This window comes from Barbus barbus (genome assembly GCF_936440315.1).
Source record: "Barbus barbus genome assembly, chromosome: 6".
In the NCBI taxonomy this organism is placed as follows: Eukaryota; Metazoa; Chordata; class Actinopteri; order Cypriniformes; family Cyprinidae; genus Barbus; species Barbus barbus.
Genome location: NC_136734.1, coordinates 4,290,631 through 4,311,260, shown reverse-complemented (window position 1 = coordinate 4,311,260; position 20,630 = coordinate 4,290,631). Strand labels below are relative to the sequence as shown.

General features: G+C 36.7%; 2 protein-coding genes across 3 annotated transcripts; both read left to right on the top strand.

Moving 5' to 3' along the window:
• Positions 1-3,119: 3,119 nt before the first annotated feature.
• LOC306871317 (E3 ubiquitin-protein ligase RNF183) lies at positions 3,120-7,352 on the top strand. Of its 2 annotated transcripts, none has more exons than XM_079419137.1 (2): positions 3,120-3,267; positions 4,804-7,352. In XM_079419137.1, exon 2 carries the CDS (start codon positions 4,873-4,875, stop codon positions 5,455-5,457), a length of 585 nt encoding a protein of 194 aa, XP_079275263.1. In that variant the 5' UTR covers positions 3,120-3,267; positions 4,804-4,872; the 3' UTR covers positions 5,458-7,352. The 2 variants fall into 2 exon arrangements, with proteins under 2 accessions (XP_079275263.1, XP_079275262.1); XM_079419136.1 differs by having other exon boundaries at positions 3,120-3,293.
• Positions 7,353-13,775: 6,423 nt separating this feature from the next.
• Positions 13,776-18,361, top strand: LOC306871024 (torsin-4A-like). The gene is made up of 3 exons (XM_079418679.1): positions 13,776-13,967; positions 16,299-16,652; positions 17,089-18,361. Exons 2-3 carry the CDS (start codon positions 16,311-16,313, stop codon positions 17,902-17,904), a joined length of 1,158 nt encoding a protein of 385 aa, XP_079274805.1. The 5' UTR covers positions 13,776-13,967; positions 16,299-16,310; the 3' UTR covers positions 17,905-18,361.
• Positions 18,362-20,630: the final 2,269 nt, after the last annotated feature.

Below are 20,630 nucleotides of genomic sequence, written 5' to 3'. Positions count from 1 at the left end.
TGTGTACGTAGTATGTAACCACAGTGTAAGTACACATTGGTACATAGTATCTACAGCTCTAATGTTTGTGTAACTACACATTTAACTACTCCCTGAATGGTATGTGTAAGTACAAATGTGTAACAGGACATTGGTAACAACACTTTTTGGTAAAGAAAGTGTTACACTTTATATTAAGTAGACAATTCCTATGGATTTACCATGTAATTACTCTGAAGTTACACAGCAATGGCCAGTAAGTTAGGCTTTACATATAAATTGTGGTTGGTGTCCAGCATGATACGCTTTATAAGTGGACAGTTCCTGAGGAGTTACCATGTAAGTACACTGGTATTACAGTGGTGCACCAACTCAATATCAACTCCTCCCACTTTACATACCCCTAAACGTACCCATTTCCACCCCCTGGATGCTGGTTCCCATTCCCCACCCCCTGGATCAAATTGTTCCAATTACTCTTAACTGTTGTTACAAAATGTAGTTTTATAATTCCTGTTACACGAGTACTTAGTAAAGGGAAAAAAGTGTTGTTACCAATGTCCTTTTACACATTTGTACTTATACCTTTTTGAGGGTTGTTACATGTGTGTAGTTACAGAAATAGATACTATGTACCAATGTGTACTTACACTGCAGTTACATGCTACGCACACATCTACTTACTATGTAAGTACACGGGTATTAGGGACACAATATTAAGTGGGACCATCTATTTCTTAAGCTAAAAAAAATAATGTTTAATTGTGCACTCCTTTTTAATACATTCCCACAAATATATTTTCAGCTGGATACATAGCCATACCTTGAGTGTAATTTCCCTGTACTTTTTATACTCCTGTTACACTCCACCTTTTATTTGCACTTTTATTTGCATTCATGCAGAAAGCACATAAATGTGAAATCTCAGTCTCTTTCTCTCCCTGTACACACACACACACACACTTACGGTTACATTCACACAGACTCAGGGTTTGGCAACATGTGAAGCTGAATCACTTTTCACATAGAAGCTGCAAGAGTTTACAGACACACAAATAAGCACATTCTAACATTTACAGCCTGGTCTTGTATTTCACACACGGGGAGACCCCGAGGAGAAGGGAGAGGATGCTTATGAGAAGATGTGGCCCTTTAGAGAATTCAATACAAAAACAGCAGATCTCAATATTTTCCCAGAAACAGATGGTCAGACGATGGAGAATGTGAAATCAGTGAAAATCAGTGACGCGATGTGTTTTCTGTCATTGTCATAGCTTTTTTTCTGAAAATGCTGTCTTACCAACATGGCAATGTTGATTTGACGTGTAATGAGAACTGTTTTTTTATTTCACAAATATACCAACCAAAGAGTGTTTGTTTGTTTTATGACTTTTATTTCTGCATAAATATACAGCAACACCAAAAAAGTATTTGTACACTTAAGTCACGCCTAAAACTGCCTGAATGTCCTTGCATTAGACAACAAAATATCAAGCAAATGCTGCTAGTGCTTTTCTCAATACAAACTGCATTTTATTTTATTATTATTATTTTACATTATTGATGATATTTTTATTATATTTGTTTTTATTGTATGGATTTTATTTTGGGAAGTCGTGGCCTAATGTTTAGAGAGTCGGACTCGTAATCCAAAGGTTGCGGGTTCGAGTCTCGGGCCGGCAGGGATTGTAGGTGGGGGGAGTGAATGTCCAGCACTCTCTACACCCTCAATACCACGACTGAGGTGCCCTTGAGCAAGGCACCGAACCCCCAACTGCTCCCCGGGCGCCGCAGCATAAATGGCTGCCCACTGCTCCGGGTGTTTGTTCACTGCTGTGTGTGTGTTCACTGCTGTGTGTGTGTTCACTGCTGTGTGTGTGTTCACTGCTGTGTGTGTGCACGTTGGATGGGTTAAATGCAGAGCACGAATTCCGAGTATGGGTCACCATACTTGGCAGTATGTCACTTCACTTTGTTTAAATGTGACTCTGGACCACAAAACCAGTCTTAAGTCGCTGTGGTTTATTTGTGGCAATAGTCAAAAATACATTGTATGGGTCAAAATGATCGATTTGTCAAAAATCGATGTAAAAAAAATAATTAGGATATTAAGTAAAGATCATGTTCCATGAAGATATTTTGTACATTTCTTACCGTAAATATATCAAAACTTAATTTTTGATTAGTAATATGCATTTCTAAGAACTTCATTTGGACTAGGAGATTTTCTCAATATTTTGATTTTTTTTTTTTGCACCCTCAGATTCCAGATTTCCAAATAGTTGCATCTCGGCCAAATATTGTCCTATCTTAAAGTGTTGAAATACTTTTTGTCGCCACTATATGACATTAAGAGAATATTGATGAACAAACCCAGCAAGGACATGCATGTATTGTGTGATGTTGTTTTAATCGTACAGAAAGAGGTGAAGGTTACACTGATGTGCTTATTTGACTATTATGTAAATGCTGAGGTGTGGAGTTATCAATTTGAAGGAAATGTTTATGTATTTGCACGTTGCGTGAATAAATTATTTGAGTTCAATGGAGTCAACACCTTTTTTGGCTCTTTTTTCATACAGTCACAGCAGGAAATGGGAATAATACTTGCAGGTTGATCTTTGTTGTTTATGAATAAGAGTATGAAGAACGTTTGCATGATCAAAACCAAAAGTTTTCCCTGTTGGCATTGCTAGTGTTTTATTTTTTTCTTTATAATACCTTAAAATTATAAGAACATGTTTACATTAACAGAGCTGTAGCAAAATGTATTTATAATTTTATTTTAAGCTGAATTTCTAGATGGTATTGCAAACATAATGTTTATATACAGTATATATCAGCATGGTTCTGTCACAGTAACGTGGTGAAGTAAAGATAGGAGGCTTTTGGCTCGCAGTCTTCTCTTCAGCTCAGGTATGTATTCTCTATTCCCTCTTTGGTTCTCTCTCTTTCAGGTCAGGATTGTAGAGTTTACACTGCCGATCTGCCTGGCGGCTGTATTTGACTACTCACTGTGCATTTCCTCCTGCCTGCTGCTCCAGTATTCAAATGCTGCCATTCTTTACAACAGAGGTAGAGAGAGAGACTAAAAAAGAAAGAAAGTGGTGGAGTGACTCTTGGTGTTTTTGTTTTTCTATGTAAAACATGTCAGGAAAAGCGTGGTAGATGCACAAAGAGAGAGAGACGGCACTGAGAAAAGACACTGACACATCTCATTCTCTCCGAAAGGCAACAAAGACGCAAACAACAGCCTCAACGTCCAGAACACCTGCCTCATCTGACGGGGTAAGAGAAGCGACGTCTTGAGATGAGTGAGTAACTGTGGATCTATACATTTTATGAGTGTATTTTTATGTCTACTGTCTTTATACCAAGTAGAAGTGGAAGAGTGACTTTAATGGGATATTTTGCTTGAGTTGATTATAGTCGAGCAAAATATACAGCACAAATCCAATAGTTTATGAATCTCCAGTTGAAAACCAATGTGGTTAAATGGGATTATGCCTAAAAGAAGAAGGCTTTGAGACCAAGATGGGTTTGGAAATCTAAATGTGTTATGCATCTCTCAGCCAATACCTTCAGGTTTGTTATATGAAATCAGATGTTCGACACTTGAAAAATTGGATGTTGGTAAAAGCAAGGTTTCTCAGGGTCCCATTTGCATTTTACACTGTGAAGCAACTCAAATCCATTTTCTTTTTTTTTAAATAATGCAATCAGGTGTTAGTAGACTAAGAAACATTGCAGTTAAATGCTAAAGCCATTAACGCCATTTACACGCATCTTATTTGACTATACTGCCATCATAAATGTAAACTATGATCAGTTGAGACCAAACCAAAGGTCATCTCTAATGAAGCAACCCAATCTTTTCTATCTGCATCATGGGCGTCAGTAATGGGACACCCTTCTACTGCTTTGCATAGTTTTGGGCCGTTCTTTGATGGAATCCTGTAAGCATTTCCAAGGCAAATCTGTTATTGCGAACATAACTAGTGTGTGGGCAGAACGACAAACAAGTCTGTTTACAAGTCGTACTCCATTCTTTACAACTGATAGCTATATTATAGAGAGGGGACAAGAACAGTCCATCCAGAGCAACTTGAAGTATCTTGTTCAGAAATTTGCTCTTTGAACAATCAAGTCTTGCAAGCCAAGCTAGTTAAAAACTATTGGTGCACACCAACATCCAAAACACATGATGAACATGCAGGGCTCATAAGTCTCAAAATTTTATTTTATTGTTTTGACATTTCCATACATGCATTTAGCAGATACTTTTATCCAAAGTAGGATATGTGAAAATCGACACACATCAAATCCAAATCGATTTTTTGATGATTTTTTTTCATCCATGCATCCATCCATCTATTCTCCAAAATAAATTTGTTGAAGGTAGAGAAACTCTCTCAATGAATGGCCAGACCATCACAGGTTTACAGATTTATTTTATTTTTCATGTATTTAGCACATGCTTTTATCCAAAGACAACAATATTAATTTTGTACAAAGCCAGGTATTTTTTTATTTTTTTTTTCCCAAACCATTTGTTAATGGCAGAAAATACCCTCAGCAGATGGCCAGACCATCACAGGGTGTTATTTATCTTATATCTTATTTTATCTTAGAGGAACATGAGCAATTATAAGAGCCAACTATATTCTATTATGTGTAAAGTCAGGTGTTTTTTATTTAATTTAATTTTTTTATACATTTAGCAGTGTACAATGACCGTTTTAATGCATTTTTTTCTTCTATTGGTGGTGGTAGGGAAAAAAACAGTCTAACTCATGAAACTGAACTGTTCTTGTAATTCTTCAGACTTGCCACATTACCATGGATCTTGAAAATGCCCTTTGACTTCCCTTTCCCTCTCCTCCTCCCTTTGTCATGGAGTCTGACCCGAACTCGCTCCGTGACCCCTACAAACCTGTGGATGACAATGTCGAGCTCCCCGATCTGGAGTGCGCCATCTGTTTCTGCCAGTTCAACAACGTCTTCAACACCCCTAAGGTACTCCAATGCAAGCACACCTTCTGCCTGGAGTGTCTTGCACGGATGAACGTAAAGTCCACCCAACCCGACACCATCCAGTGCCCTCTGTGCCGCGCATACACCCCGTTACCTGACTTGGGCCTTCCCAAGCTAGCAAATGACTCCACGGTGCTGTCTTACCTCCCGGCTGCCATGCAGCATGTCTACAGCATCCGCTTCAACCGCAACAAAGGCAAACTGCAGGTGAAGAGAGTGCCCAGCTCTGCCCCAACCCTGACGCAGACCGTCAGCCAGACTCTGGACGTTGGGAACCCAGCAGGCTTGGAGGGGCAGCAGGGCAGAGATGGAGGTAGAGAGAGGTCCCTACTGATGACCATACTGCGAGCACCACTGTGCAAAGCTTTTATCATGAGCATGGTGGCCATAGTGACCGTCATTCTCACCATTGTTTTCATCATCATCAACAGAAAGTATGCCTAAATACTTTGGTTTTTACATGTACGCTAGAGCATGCGTACAGTAGAGTAACACAAACATCGCACGCAGCTCGATTTTTCTAATGCCGTGTACAGTTTATGCACAGCTTGCATATGCACTGTGAAATTTTTTGCACTAATTAGGTTATCCACAAGGTGGCGACACTGGCTCGGCCCGTTGTTTCGCAGTCGAGAACAGCAACAAACTACGGCGACAAAAACAATATAGACTTCTGCATTGACAAGCGATTGTCTGAGGGGATTAAAATAAACCAGTGACATTTTTCGAATTTTTATTGCTCAAAACCTTTGGAGAGGAAAAGCACAGACACTGGGATCAATATCGTGCGCGCACTCTATAAATGCTTTGGAAAGGTTGAGCGTTTGACTGTGTAAAGTATACTTTGGGCTTAATTTTAACTGGCACTGACTGCATCCGCGTCAAAAGGTCAAATTATAGCACAAATAAACAAACAAACAACATTTTGAATTTTTCCGTCCTAGGCAAATCAGAATTTCCCTTGTCATGAAGTCTACTGCTATATTTAACAACTGAGGAGGATAGTGGTTACGAAAAAGTACTGTTATGGTATCATGGTATTTATGTGGTACTACATAGTGGTGGTACCTTTGTTTTGTGTTCCTTACAGACAATAATCTGGTGGTATGGGATGGTAATACTATGGTAGCCTACTCTAAATATGGTACTATGGTACGCTTTGGTATGTTCTGGCTCTAAATTCTTCCAGGGGGCCCTCATAATTGTACTGTATCTTCACAAAATGTAAGAGGATGGTGTAGTCAGTACTAGCCTACATCTCCAAAATATTTATGAGGTAGTTAGCAGATTCAACATAAAGCAGATTCAATGTCTTTACCACAGTAAAGAGGGGTTGTCTTGTTTTATAAACCGATGGTTCTCAAACTTTTTGACTCAAAGGCCTCCAATTATCCAACATAATATTCAAAGGCTCCCAATAAAAGGTTAAGTTTTTACTCAACAGAAACTAGTGTTAACAAAATTAACCACAATGCTTTTTGTGATTCCAGAAATTAGTTTAAACAAATATTTGAGTTTGCCTCTTTATTCTATGTTTTTTAGTAATTCAGTTAAATTATGGTTGAGAACCACTGCAAATCAGGTTAGACGCCATATTGGATGAAAATGAGGCTGTGAGGGACAGATTTACAGTATTTACAATGACATGCACTGTATAAAGATCCTAGATCCTGTAATTTTCTCCAACTCACAACTTTGAAAATATGATGTTTGTATAAGCTATGAGGCGGTTTTTCGGCTGGACTGGTAAATTGTTAAACAGCAGTCGCGCTCTAATTATTTCCCTCACAGCCTCGTTTTCATTCAATATGTCTATTAATAGAATAATAGAATTAGAATTAAGTAACCTTTTTGTAGTTCCATTTCCTCCTCATTGAACCGAATTCCTATACTGAATTAAATTCCTATTCAGTTAGCTTTATTTGTATGGTAAAAGACTAAAGCTTTATTGCCAACCCTTACGAAAATTACCTTGGTTTTATTATAGTAAAAATGTTGTAACCATGATTTTTTGGCGTACTGACTATCACTTTTATTACCACAGTTTTACACAGTGGTTAAATTATGGTTAGTGTAGCAAAACCATGCTGTTATCTAGCTAGCCATGTTGTTGTTGTTTTTTGTTGTCGTTGTTGTAAAACCATTGTTAATTTTCGTAAGGGAAAGTATTGTTAACACACGAAGAAAACGAATACAAATAGGCTAAACAAAAATAAGAAAAATTTTTTTTTTATTATAATGATGTTTTATTATGCATGCTTGTTTACTACGTTGATGAATTATTTCTGTTTCTAATACCAGCACAGCTATTAAAGTCTTTCTGTCTTGTTTACAAAGCGATCACATAGCAATAACATTATCAAAGTTTGTCATGTGGAAACAACAAAAAAATCAAACAAAAGAGTGAAATTGGTTGCTCCTCGCGTGCACCAGATGGCGTCCTCTCGCCAGAGTTCGTTCACGGAGCTTCAGGTAATGTGCTGCTGCCAATGGAAAACTACCAGAGCTCTGAAGCTGCCCCCTCCATTCTTTCCTTGTATGGCTGACAAAACCAAACCAACCAGTAAAAAGATTATGAGTGCCATCTGAAACCTCAGAAATGAGGAAACTTATTTTCTGTGTAACTTAAGTGACTTCAGCCAAGAGGATGTGAGGGAAAAACTGAAGGAAGTAAAGTAATACTTTGCCCTGAACTAGCTGGACTTTTTCAGAATTTTGAAATCAACACATCGGTGCTATAGGAAAGATCTAAAAATAGCACAGCATGAGCACAATGACTCAATAAGGTCTCATTTAACATTAGCTCATGCATTAGCATTAATGCAATATCACAAAATCCACAAGTAGGCCTAATCCAACAAATCCATAAACCATAACAAAGCTTCCTCCAGGGAAAAAGTCTATCCCTTGTTGTCCTCTCACATCACAATCTACCGACATATTTATTTAGAAGTGTTTAAGACTGTTTTCAAATGTAAATAGTGTTTGATCTGTGCATATTTGGACTCTTATTTCCAGTTTAAAGTTCAAATATCTTGATGATAGATTTGTTCGTTACAAACAATCAGCTTCTCACTTCACACATGTTAATTGATAGACTGTCGTGTGGATTATTTGTTGATTTTTGTGATGTTTTAATCAGCTGTTTGGATTCTGATGGCACCCATTCAGTATGAGCAAGTGATGTAATACTAAATTTCTCCACATCCGTTCCGATGAAAGAAGAAACAAACTCATCTGCATCTCGGATGGTCTGAGCTGACTAAATGTTCAGCATGTTTTAATTTTGGATGATGAGATATTTCAGAAATATCTGGTCTTAAAATAAATGTTACAGTCTGGACTGGTTATAAGCCATGCTGTACTGTAGAGATGGTTTTTATGACAGTAGTGAGGTAAACAGTGGGTTAGACTGATCACCAGTAATTCTTCCAGCCGGTGATGTCATAATGCATCATACATCTCTGCCTTCCTATTGTCGCAGCTAATGCTAATGTACGTCAGATGATGTTTAAGCCAACACAAAGACTGAGCGACTGGATTACAGCAGTCTGTTGGTGTTTCTCTTCTGCTTGTGTGCAGCATGGGAACTACAATGCACAATTGTGCTTTTGCTTTGAATGTGTTACTGATGTAGAAGAGATTTCATTGAAAGAATGTGTGTGTGTGTGTGTGTGTGTGTGTGTGTGTGTGTGTGTGTGTGTGTGTGTGTGTGTGTGTGTGTGTGTGTTTATGAATGTCTGTCCGCTTCAGTAAACTAGCGTGGGCTGGGGTGTCCTTCATTGGAACTGGCACGAGGTTTGTCTGTTCCTTTTCTTTGTTTGAAAGAATGTGTGTGTATGTGTGTGTGTGTGTGTGTGTGTGTGTACTATATGAGAATGAGAGTTGTGGCACACTACATGAAAAGCTTTTATTGATGTTAACTACTATTATATAATGTTTACCAGTTATTACTGTCTTAATGTTTGCAAGTGTTAGTTTTTTTTTGTTTTTTCTTACAACAGAGCAGTCTCCATAAGTAAGAAAAAAAACTTTTATTTTCTCTGTTGATAAACTGGTTTGTACTGATAATGTACAAACCTCTCAGATAGGCTAATATATACATATACCACATACCACTGCTCCGGGTGTGTGTTCACGGTGTGTGTGTGTTCACTGCTGTGTGTGTGTGCACGTTGGATGGGTTAAATGCAGAGCACGAATTCAGAGTATGGGTCACCATACTTGGCTGAATGTCACTTCACTTCACTTCACGTCATATTAAGGGCAGATCTGCAATAAACCCTGAGATTATGTAATGATGCTAAAATATGAAGTCAGTGTAATTTAAACTTTATTTAAAAAAAAAAAAAAAGATTAGGCTACTATCCAAATTATGAGTACTAGGAAGTATATATTCAGTAAGATTTTTTTAGAAAGTTTTTTAAAGAAATCTCTTATGCTCTGCAATTATTTGAATAAAAACACAATGTAAAACAACTGTTTTCTATTTTTTTTTTTTCTTTTGGAAAAAAGTAGAATCTTTAGCATCACTCCAGTCTTCGGTGTCACATGATCCTTCAGAAATTATTCTATGCATATTTGATGTTATTATCAATGTTGAAAGCAGTTGTACTGCTTAATATTTGTGATGCATTTTAATCAGGATTCTTTGAAAGTTCAGAAGAACAGCATTTATTGTAAAAAAAAAAAAAATATTTTATAACAATGTCTAAGTCTTTACTGTCACTTTTGAGAAAGAAAAAAAAATTTTGAATGGAAATTTTACTGACCCCAAAGATTTTACTGCAATAGTTTTTACTTATTAGAACTAATAACAAAAGTTTTATACTGTACCATTCATTTTTTGATTTTCAGTGCTTTTTTAATTTTCATATATACATTTGTGTTCTAAGTTTGTAATTCTGCTATGAATCTCAGAGCTGTCAAGTTTGGTAAATTTTTACAATGTTTTATTGAAGACTTTTGAAACATTCCTCCCTATGGAGAAAATGAAATGTCTGAATCAGCTGAAACAGCCACTGTTGTGCTTTACAGAACAACAGAGACAAGAATGTCATATTATGAAATGCATAAAAATGCCAAACAAAACAAACTTCCTCCCATCCCGCTAAATTTCTCTGCTCTTGCAGTCAGATGAGCGAGTGGCTCTTGTGTCTCTGAGGTCAAGGCCAATACACCTCACCACAAACAAACAAGCAGCGTTACTCACATCACTCCCACATACAGTGCGTTTTCCTGATGGCTTTCTCCCAGTGAATAAGTAATCAGTCACCTTTCTATCTGAAGAACAGGAAACACTCCCCCTTTATGTTTATGTATACAGTGCCTATAAAAAGTCTTCATACCCCTTCATATTTTACATTTTTTTTATGTTGCAGCCTTATCTTATACTGCTTTGAATGACTTTTTTCCACATCAGTCTACACTCCATTCACCATAATGACAAAGCAAAAACAGAATGGTCACAACTTTGTAAATGAATAAAAAAAATAATAAACTGAAACAAAAAAATAAAATAAAAAAACTGACTTATGCAATGCAAACATTGCATAAGTCTTCATACCCTTAACTCGGTACTTAGCTGAAGCACCTTTACAGCCTCAAGTCTTTTGGGGTATTATATGACAAGCTTTGCATATCAGAATTTGGCAATTATCTGCCATTCTTCTCCTCATCTATTCACGTCTCATGCTCTGTCAGGTTGGATGGGGACAGATGCACATTTTCACGTTTCTCCAGAAATATTTGATTGGGTTCAAGTCCATGTGACTGGGCCACTCAAGGACATTCACAGAGTTGTCTATAAGCCACTCTTGCTGTGTGCTTAGGGTGATTGTCCTGTTGGAAGTAGAACCTTGTGTCCAGTCTGAGGTTCTGAATGCTCTGGACTGGGTTTTCATTGAGGCCATCTCAATATTTTGGTGCACTGAGCTTTTCTTCTACGCTGATGAGTCCCTCAGTCCCTGCCGGTGAAAAACACCCCCACATCATAAGGCTGCTTCCAGCACACTTTACTTTTGGGATGGCACTCTGCAGGTGATGAGCAGTGCCTGGTTTCCTTCAAACATTATGTTTGGAATTGAGTTTCATCAGACCAGAGAATCTCCTTTCTCAGAGTCTGAGGGTCCTTTAGGTGCTTCTTTTTTTTTTTGTTTTTTTGCAAATTCCAAGTGTGTTTTCATGTGTCTTCACAGAGGAGAGGATTGCATCTGGTCACACCAGCATAAAGCACAGATTGGTGGAGTGTTGCGGTGATGTTTGTCCTTCTGTTGGTTTCTCCTATCTCCTCATATGATCATGGAGCTCAACTAGAGTGACCATCAGGTTCTTGGTCACCACTCTAACCAAAGCCCTTCTCCATCAATTGCTCAGTTTGGCCAGGAGTCCTGGTTGTTCCAAACTTCTTCCATTAAGGGTAATGGAGACTACATGCTTCTGTGAAACTTCAATGCAGGCAGCATAAGTTTTTTTCTGAACTCTTCCCCAGATGTGTGGTTTGATGCAATCCTGTCTCTGAGCTATACAGGTAGTTTGTTTGAGCTCAGGGCTTAGTTTTTGCTCTGATAAGCATTTTCAGCTGTTAGATGTTTTATTAAGACGTGTGTGCCTCTCCAAATCATACTCATTCAAATGAATTTGCCACAGGATAACTTCACTCGAAGTGCAGTAACATCTACAAGCGATATGAATGCTCCAGAGCTAAATTTCAACTGTCCCAGATAAGGGTATGATTACTTATGCAATGGAATCATTTAAGTTTTTTTATTTTTAATAAATGTGCAAAGATGTTAAAAACCTGTTTTTTACTTTGCCATTATGGTGTATGGAGTGTAGATTCATGTGGGGAAAGCAGTTTAACATGAGGCAGCAACATTACAAAATGTGAAAAAAAATAAAGGGGTGTGAAAACTTTTTATAGGCACTGTGTATACATTATACATTATATATATATATATATATATATATATATATATATATATATATATATATATAGTGTAAATGTGTGCGTTTGTGTGTTGTTGTTTTTTTTATAATAATTACAATATACATCATTATTATTATTATTATTATTATTATTACCAGCAATGATAAATCAATAATAATAATTTACTAACAATTACTTAATGCTAATTATGATTAAAGTAAATATTATTATAATAAATAATAATTCAACCATAGCCAAATAAAAAAGAATGAATCAATGTTATTATTTTGTTTAAATGATTCAAATACATTTTATTGTATTTATTTAAAAATATTATACTAATAAATAATTTAAACAACTAAAACTATTTTATATATTTATTATTTTAATATTAGTATTTATAATAATTATTAACACTAATAATAAATCAATAATAACAAGTTTCTAACACTAATAATAATTAATATTGATGAAATATTATACTAATTTAATTGTAATTAGAATATATGTTTTAATACATTTATGTATTGTTGCTGTTGTTGTTGTTATATGGTTTATTCATTCAAAGTGCAAGTTATGTTTTTAATGTTTTAAAAGCGTTGCCATGTAATGTTGCCATGAAAACATAAACTCAATATCCACTCAAGATTGTGACTCAAGCAGTCGTTCAGTTTTGTGTACAAACAAACATACAGATGACGAACTTTGTGACAAACGTCTGTCAGGTGGAAATTCAAGGACACTAATTTTCATGGATAAATTCATGGTGTGTTTCTGTCTGGACACTTGGACTTAGAATCACTACTGTTCATTATTTTGTTAGGAATCCTGTTCCTCCAGCAAAATTACCCTAATTGAATAATTAGTGAAATAGACTGCAAATAATGCAAAGTAAATTTGTTTTCTGTTCCACCCACAGAGCAGTTATGTAAATGTTATTTAGACAATTTGTGACCAATGTAGAGATACGTCAGTGATGCAGAGATGGGTCATTCAGATTCATTCATTTATTCAAAAATGAAACTCAATATAATGTGTTGCATAAATAAATGATTGTATAATATTATGCTCAACAATTGGAATGGAAAAACACTATTTGGCTTGCAAGCTCTTTGTCAATGATTATTTTTGTTATTTGTTATTTATGTGATTATTTTGTGATTATTTTAAATATTTTAAGACATATTAATGAGAGATATAGAGTGATGAGTGGTATTTATATCATTGTATGGAAGTCTTCTAATACAGCTATAAAGATCTCATCGATGGATCAGAATTTTGACATGTAAATATCAGCAACTGCTCCAAAATGCATGTTTTTGCACTGACTGAGGAAAAAAAAAGACTGACTGTTTTTCCTCCTGGAGTATGAGCTCCATGTTCTCACTATATCATATGAACTATAAAAGCCTGATGTATTAAATATGATATTCAACATAAATTACATATGCAAACTTTTTTATATTTGTCTTAGACTATTATTTCACGTCATAAATGATCATCATCATCATCACAATATTTTGATGAGCATGAAATGTTCCTTAAATAATATGCAAAAATAAAGCTGTTTATTTTGACTTATTTTAGGGGCCTTAGGACAGCAGGCCATGCTCTAATAGACTTCACCTTAAACCATAAATATTAATAATAGGATGATTTATACTATCCCAAATTAGTTTAAAAGGTGCTTTAAAGCATGCACAGTTTTCTATATGATTTGCATTGGGACTTTTTCCATCTGACTGTGCAGCTACAGTTTTACAACGACCCTGATATTGGATATTTGTTTGCGGTTTATTCCATATCACAGGAAGAGGAAATGACCACAGGGAGCGAGAGGGTTCTGCTAAAACACAGAGATGGAGTGAATGCAACAGGAATGAGCAGGTATCCGACAGGTGGACAGGATTGCTGTGTTTGGAAGAGGGAATCTCATCGACGATCAGTCATCAAAATCACCACCTTAAGGAACAGGACCAAGACTCAAGAAGCAGGAAGCAAGTAGACACCTCATGCAATTTTGAAGGTAAGAGTCTCTGTTTTGTCTCTCATCGTTGTGATCTTGATGATTCACATATTTCTCTTCAATGCATGATATCATCACAGCTGATACCAGACGTATCCATGTGAGGTAATGGCCTAAATCTGTATAATCAGACAAGTTCAGGGAACTGTCAGTGATTTTTGTTTTTTGGAATCTAATTCATATTTCTGGATCATTGTCACACTGTCTTTAGACTCTTAAAAATGAAGTTTAGGCCATAGAAGAACCATTTTTGGTTGCCCAAAGAACCTTTGAGTGAACAGTTCCTAAAATAACCATTTCTTCTTATAGAGTGAAGCACATTTGAAAAATCTGAAGAACCTTTCCACTATTAAGTAACCTGGATGGATGCACACTTTTAAAAATAAAGGTTCTTTATAGTGGTTCTTTAGGGGTTTTTAAATGTTCTTCGCACTAAAAAAAAAACTGTTCTTTTATGAACGCTTGACTGGGAATCAAAAATGGTTCTTCTATGGCATCTCTGCAAAAACCCTGTTTTGGAATCTATATCTTTAAGAGTGCATAGATGTTAAAGGCTCTTCACTGAGCCATAGATGCCAATAAACTTTTTTTTTTTTTTTTTTTAAAGCGAAAAATTGTGTTTTATGTTACTGCTGCTGTGCAACAGAACCATTTGCATGGTAAAGTTTGCATAACTGACCGCACAGAGCTGTGTGCAAACAAACACCATTCTCCAGCCATCACTATTCTGTCATGTTTTCATATATGCATCTACAATGTCTTTTTGACACTTAAGTCACACTTAAAACTGTCTGAATGTCATTGCATTAAATAAACAAGGCATTTTAAGACAAGACACCACTGGTGAATGCAGGTAAGATTATCTAGATATCGCCATACTTTGCTAACATTTTCTGAAAAAGTTTTCTGAAATGTTATGTTTCAAAATATGCAAATACAGAGGGAATTTTGGATAATGTTGGTTACTGTTTCATTATTCAGAAAATACTGTCAATGGCCACAAAAAAAAAAAAAATCTATTGATATTTTACAGCTTTGAAAAATAATGTTTTACACTGTAATTTACAATGTTATACATCAACTCCAAGTTGTTCCTTCCTTTGTATTTGCTGTAATGCAAAGTGGCAATATGAGTGTACAGTAATGCAAAACAGTAAACTCGTCACACACTCACATACTGTATGAGTCCTCTCTCTCTCTTTCTGCCCTTGTGAAAGACGAGGAAATACTGTTCAGATAATATGCCTAGGACGTAATACACAGAGAGCACTGTGTCGAAAAAGTTTGTTAGAAATATGTTTGGACTTTCCCTGCATGTATACATGTGGATCTTGAGTAAATAGAAACTAGATTACTATATGTTTTCTGAAGAAAATATGATTTGTTTGATCATGCAAAAGATGCCACAATTATGCTGATGCGTTTTAGGTCATCATGATGGCACAAAATCTGTAGATATGGCTTAGGTCTCTTCTTTAATTTAAGTCTAATAATAATTTCAGCGGTTTTTCATCTGCCAGGCAAGATGTTTTTATGTCAGATGCTTAAAAATTATAATTATGTATGAAGTAATAATTGATTCATTGTTGGTTTAGTATACTATTATTCTTGTGGTAATCTTATTTATTTATTTATTTATTTTTCATTTTTATTTAGTAATTTTGTTGCTTTTGTCATTTTTATTTTTTTTCACTTTTTTCAGTTTTTATTTATCATAGTTCTGTTCACTTTTATTCCAGTTTTAGATTGAGTAATTTTAGTACTTCTACTAATCAAAAATTAGAAATAAAGTAATTATTTTGTATTTAATTTTGTTTTAGTTTTTTACTTTTTTTTCTCTTTATGTAATGAACCTGAAAATGTGCTTTTAATGTGAGCATTATTTAATATCAGAACTTTCTCAATGACCTTAAAAAGCCTTGAAAAGAAAAAACAATTTATGAGCCACCATTTAAACTTTAAAAGAGCAATTAGGTTGATTTAGGGCCATAATGCTCTTTGCTTTACACTTTTCTTGCCTCAGGTTCATGCTCTACATCCACCCTCTATATACACACATCTATTGTTGCCAAATCCAGCTCTTAATTACTTCTAATTATTTGCCAAGATACAGCAAAATGCAAGACTGTCTTCCAGGAAGTCCAAGTTGGACTAGTTCCTGACATGCAGTTCTGCTAGAGGTCATGGTAGGTTACAAGTCACACTACCTACCGTGACCTCTAGCAGAACTGCATGACTTTTGAGGAGCTGTATGCTATAAAACACACACCTAATGTGAAATACTCTTATATACGCTTTTATATAACATAGTCTTATGTTTGCTTCTCTCAGTTTCCCAGGCCGATGGTGGACTGTGAAGGCGTTTCAATGGATGCTCCGGTGGAAAAGGAGAGGGGAGATAAGGAGAAGGAAGGTGGGCAAAGCGCGTCTATCCTCTCCCCACAGCTGAAAGCCATGATCCGGATCAAGAAGAAGTACCTAAAGAGATCTAATTCAGTCAGGTTGAGCACTAACTCTGCTGTGTCTGATGGGAGTTTGCATCCTAAGAGTCCCCAGACCAGGAAGTCCAAGCGCAGGAAGTCCCGTGTGCTGTTCCCAAATGACACTTTGATATTCAAGCCAAAGAAAGAGCGCAGCGGGACGAAACCTTTCCTGGTGCTCTTCAGCGTGATCGTCTTCATCCAGGTAATTCTGCCTGATCTTTTCCTTGAGTGTCATTTTGAGCCAGAACTGATTGTTTTCAAAGAAGTTGCCCCCATCTACCATTGGTTCGTCTTCTTTTTACCAGACATGTCCTAGTTGGAATTTCTAAATTTACTAAAAGTCCAGGGATCAGGAAGTAAAAGTCCATGCATGCATTGTACATAATCGACCAATCATGGCATGCAGGAAGGTGGATTCTAGAGAGAACCATCAAAGCAGCGCAAATATGCATACATACAGAATAATGTATCTGTACAATAGAAACACTGTCAGCAGAAAAAAAAAGCCACAACCTGGACATTATAGGCAATTTAAAAATCCCAGCCAGGACATTTCTGGGAAAAATTGGATAAATGGTCTACCTAAAATCAGCATATATATATTTTTTATTAAAAAGATTCTGTTCCTGTTCTCCCAGGTCTACAATGCTATTGAGAATCTGGACGACCATGTGTTGAAGTACGATCTCGAGGGTTTGGAGAGGTCGCTGCACAGGGAGGTGTTTGGCCAGCCAGAGGCGCTAGAGGAGCTGATGGAGCATCTGAACGATTACCTGTCCACTTACGCCCACCAGCAACCCCTCGGCCTGTCGTTGCACGGGGCGTCCGGCGTCGGGAAGAGCCACCTAGGTCGCCTGCTGGCACGCCACTTCCGCTCCGTGGTCGACGACAAGCTAGTGGTGCATTATTTATCCAAACACCACTGCCCCCTACAGGACGCGGCACAGCACTGCGCCTCCAAACTAGCTCAGCGTATATCCGAGGTAGTGACTCGAGCCGAGGAAGAGGAGCAGATTCCTTTCTTCATCCTGGACGAGGTGGAAATGATGCCGCCTCCGCTACTGGACACCCTGCAGACATTTCTTCAGTCCAATCAGACCAATGAGTTTTTGAACGTGGTGTACGTTTTTCTCAGCAGTCTGGGGCAAAGGGAGATCACAGCTCAAGTTCTTCAAAACACCTCCACCGCTGGGGCCCATAAACCGCTCCGACGGGCCCTGTCTCTCATCCATCCTCTATGGACGGAGCCCACAGTCGAGCTCATCCCTCTTTCCCTGCTGGAGCGGGAACATGTCATTCAATGCTTTCTAGAGGAAATGACCCTCGAAGGGTTTTACCCCGACCTCAGCCATGTAGAGAGACTGGCGGATGAGCTGGCCTATCACACTGCAGCTGGAAGACAGTATGCAAAAACTGGATGCAGACAAGTAGTGGGAAAAGTGAACTTGCTTTGAGAGAGCTTTAGAAAATGATATTTTCAGCCATCTCAGAATCACATTTCAGTGATATACTACACCGAATACTTTTATTCAGTAAGGATGCACTAAATTGATGAAAAGGGACAGTGAAGATGTTTATAATGTTTCAAAATAGTTCTATTTCAAATAAATGCTGTTCTTTTGAACTGTCTATTCATCAAAGATTCCTGAAAATAAATGTCACATTTTTCACTAAATATTAATCAGCACAACAATTTTTCTTTTTTGATAATAAAAAGAAAGTGCAACAATGATTTCTGAAGGATAATGTGACACTGAAGACTGAAGTAATGGACAAACTTGTGAGACTGACCCAGAAAAACTTGTACAATTTTTATCACCAGTACATTTAAAGAATCTTTTATAGAATTGTATGCACAAAATCTTGTTTGTTTTTGTTTTTTGTCTAAGTATATAAATGTTTGTCTTTATTATATTGTATTTATTATATTGTTGAATTTTTCATCTATACAGGTATGTGACGTGAAGCTGACCGATTTCTGGTGAACTTGTGAATCTTGTACAAAAGTTACATGATTTAGCAACTTTATCAGCTTTATGTCACCATGACAATGAAGATAAAAGGTTGTATATACTGTACTTTCACACAGACCAGGTCAGTAAGCGTTTCTATCATCATAATCTATCATATGATAGTCTTTTGTTAAGTCTTGTGCCTGTGTTTTTGAAACAGTGTGGATTTTAATGGTTATTTCTGGATATACTGACATTTTAAGTGTCTTCCAATATTTGTCATTTGAGGGATGACGGAAGATTATTTATTATTGTTGCTAATCAACATTACGCCACAAATATTGTCATTAACTTATCAAAGCCAAACCATTTTTTAAAAAATGAATCACTTTGAGTTTAAAAATGATACAAACTGGACAACAACCTGCAAATGTATTTTCTACCGTTAGCCGTAATGCTAATAGCCTTGAGGAAGAAGCGTTTGTGAAGAGAACCATCAAATCATATTTAATCTGGCTGCTTGTTGAAATATTTCAATTGTGTTTCATTATATGTGTTTCATGGTGGTGGACGAGGAGAACCCACCCCTCACAATGTAGAGCGCTTTGAGTGCTTAGAAAAGCAGAAAAGCGCTATATAAATGTAATGAATTATTATTATTATTATTATTATTATTATATATAGAAGCATATAAAGCTGGATTAACTGTCTCTGCCATGTGTTTTTGGTGTGCGCTGCTGCTTTCTCTTGCTTGTTGTTTGGGTTTGTTTCCTTCGCTGTGATTGGCAGGCTGATCTTGATTTCACCCTTGTGTGTATATGTGTGTGAGAGACAGAAGCCTGGTTACCACCACAAGTCATTTTGGATCCCAATTACAAAGCCCATACCTGCCTACAGCCCTCTGTCTGAGAATGCTGAACATAATAAGATTGACTTTTAATGACTTCAATACACGGCCGAAAAGTGAATGTCACGCGATCACCACACATGCATAAGCTTTCCATGTGAAATAGCTTCCACGTGGAGAAAATGTCTTGAAATATGAGTACTTCATATGAGAATATGAAATATGAGAATTTATTTAGATATTCATGGATTTTGCACTATGCAAAAATATTTTTAGCAGTCATTTTAATGCAATCCTGACTTTTCTTGTTCCATGTTTCATATTGCTCATATTAGCCTGTTTTAAAGACTAATTTTTAGGTGTAATTTAACAATGGCACCACAATTCTGTGTCAGGGTTAAATTTGTGCTAAATTAACACAAGGTTAAAAAATGCTATGCTGGGGTAAAGCATCGTTTCAGATACATCTGCAATTTTTAGCATAATTTTGTCAATTTAGTCCATCTGATTCAATAAATTGACTTAGAACTCTTTGAACGGTTGTGTCAGTATATTCTGTTGTATTGTAATATTTGTGCATATATATTTTTAAAAAGTCTTATACAACCCGAATTCCAGAAATGTTGGGACGTTTTTTAAATTTGAGTAAAATGAAAACTAAAAGAATTTTAAATCACATGAGCCAATATTTTATTCAGAATAGAACATACATAACAAATGTTTAAACTAAGAAATTGTAAAATTTTATGCACAAAATGAGCTCATTTCAAATTTGATGCCTGCTACAGGTGTCAAAATAGTGGGGACGGGGGCATGTTTACCATGGTGTTGCATCTCCTCTTCTTTTCAAAACAGTTCGAAGACATCTTGGCATCGAGGTTATGAGTTTCTGGAGTTTTGGTGTTGGAATTTGGTCCCGTTCTTGCCTGATATAGGTTACCAGCTGCTGAAGAGTTCATGGTCATCATTGACGTGTTTTTCGTTTAATGATGTGCCAAATGTTCTCTATAGGTGAAAGATCTGGACTGCAGAAAGGCCAATTCAGCACTCGGACTTTAATTCAGTTCAGCCAGTCTATTGTAATAGCTGCAGTATATTGTTTTGCATTGTCCTGCTGAAATACACAAGGCTTTCCCTGAAATAGAAGTCGTCTGGAGGGGAGCATATGTTGCTCTAAAACCTTTATACTTTCAGTAGTGGTGGGCAGAGCGAGGCTTTGTGAAACACTGAAGCAGTTGAAGCAAATGTGTCGAGGCTTCGAAACATTTCGACACCTCTCGCTACGGTGACAACTAGTGGTCATTTTCAAGTATTGCTCTGAAACAGCGTCGACAAAGAAACAGTTAAGTGAATTGACGAATTATAAATAAAGTATGTTGTG

Bases quoted from the DNA above. Each gene is read 5' to 3' on its own strand.
- LOC306871317 (XM_079419137.1), top strand. From the start codon at position 4,873: ATGGAGTCTGACCCGAACTCGCTCCGTGACCCCTACAAACCTGTGGAT.
- LOC306871024 (XM_079418679.1), top strand. From the start codon at position 16,311: ATGGTGGACTGTGAAGGCGTTTCAATGGATGCTCCGGTGGAAAAGGAG. The intron at 16,653-17,088 runs GTAATTCTGCCT...CTGTTCTCCCAG, and splicing joins GCGTGATCGTCTTCATCCAG to GTCTACAATGCTATTGAGAA.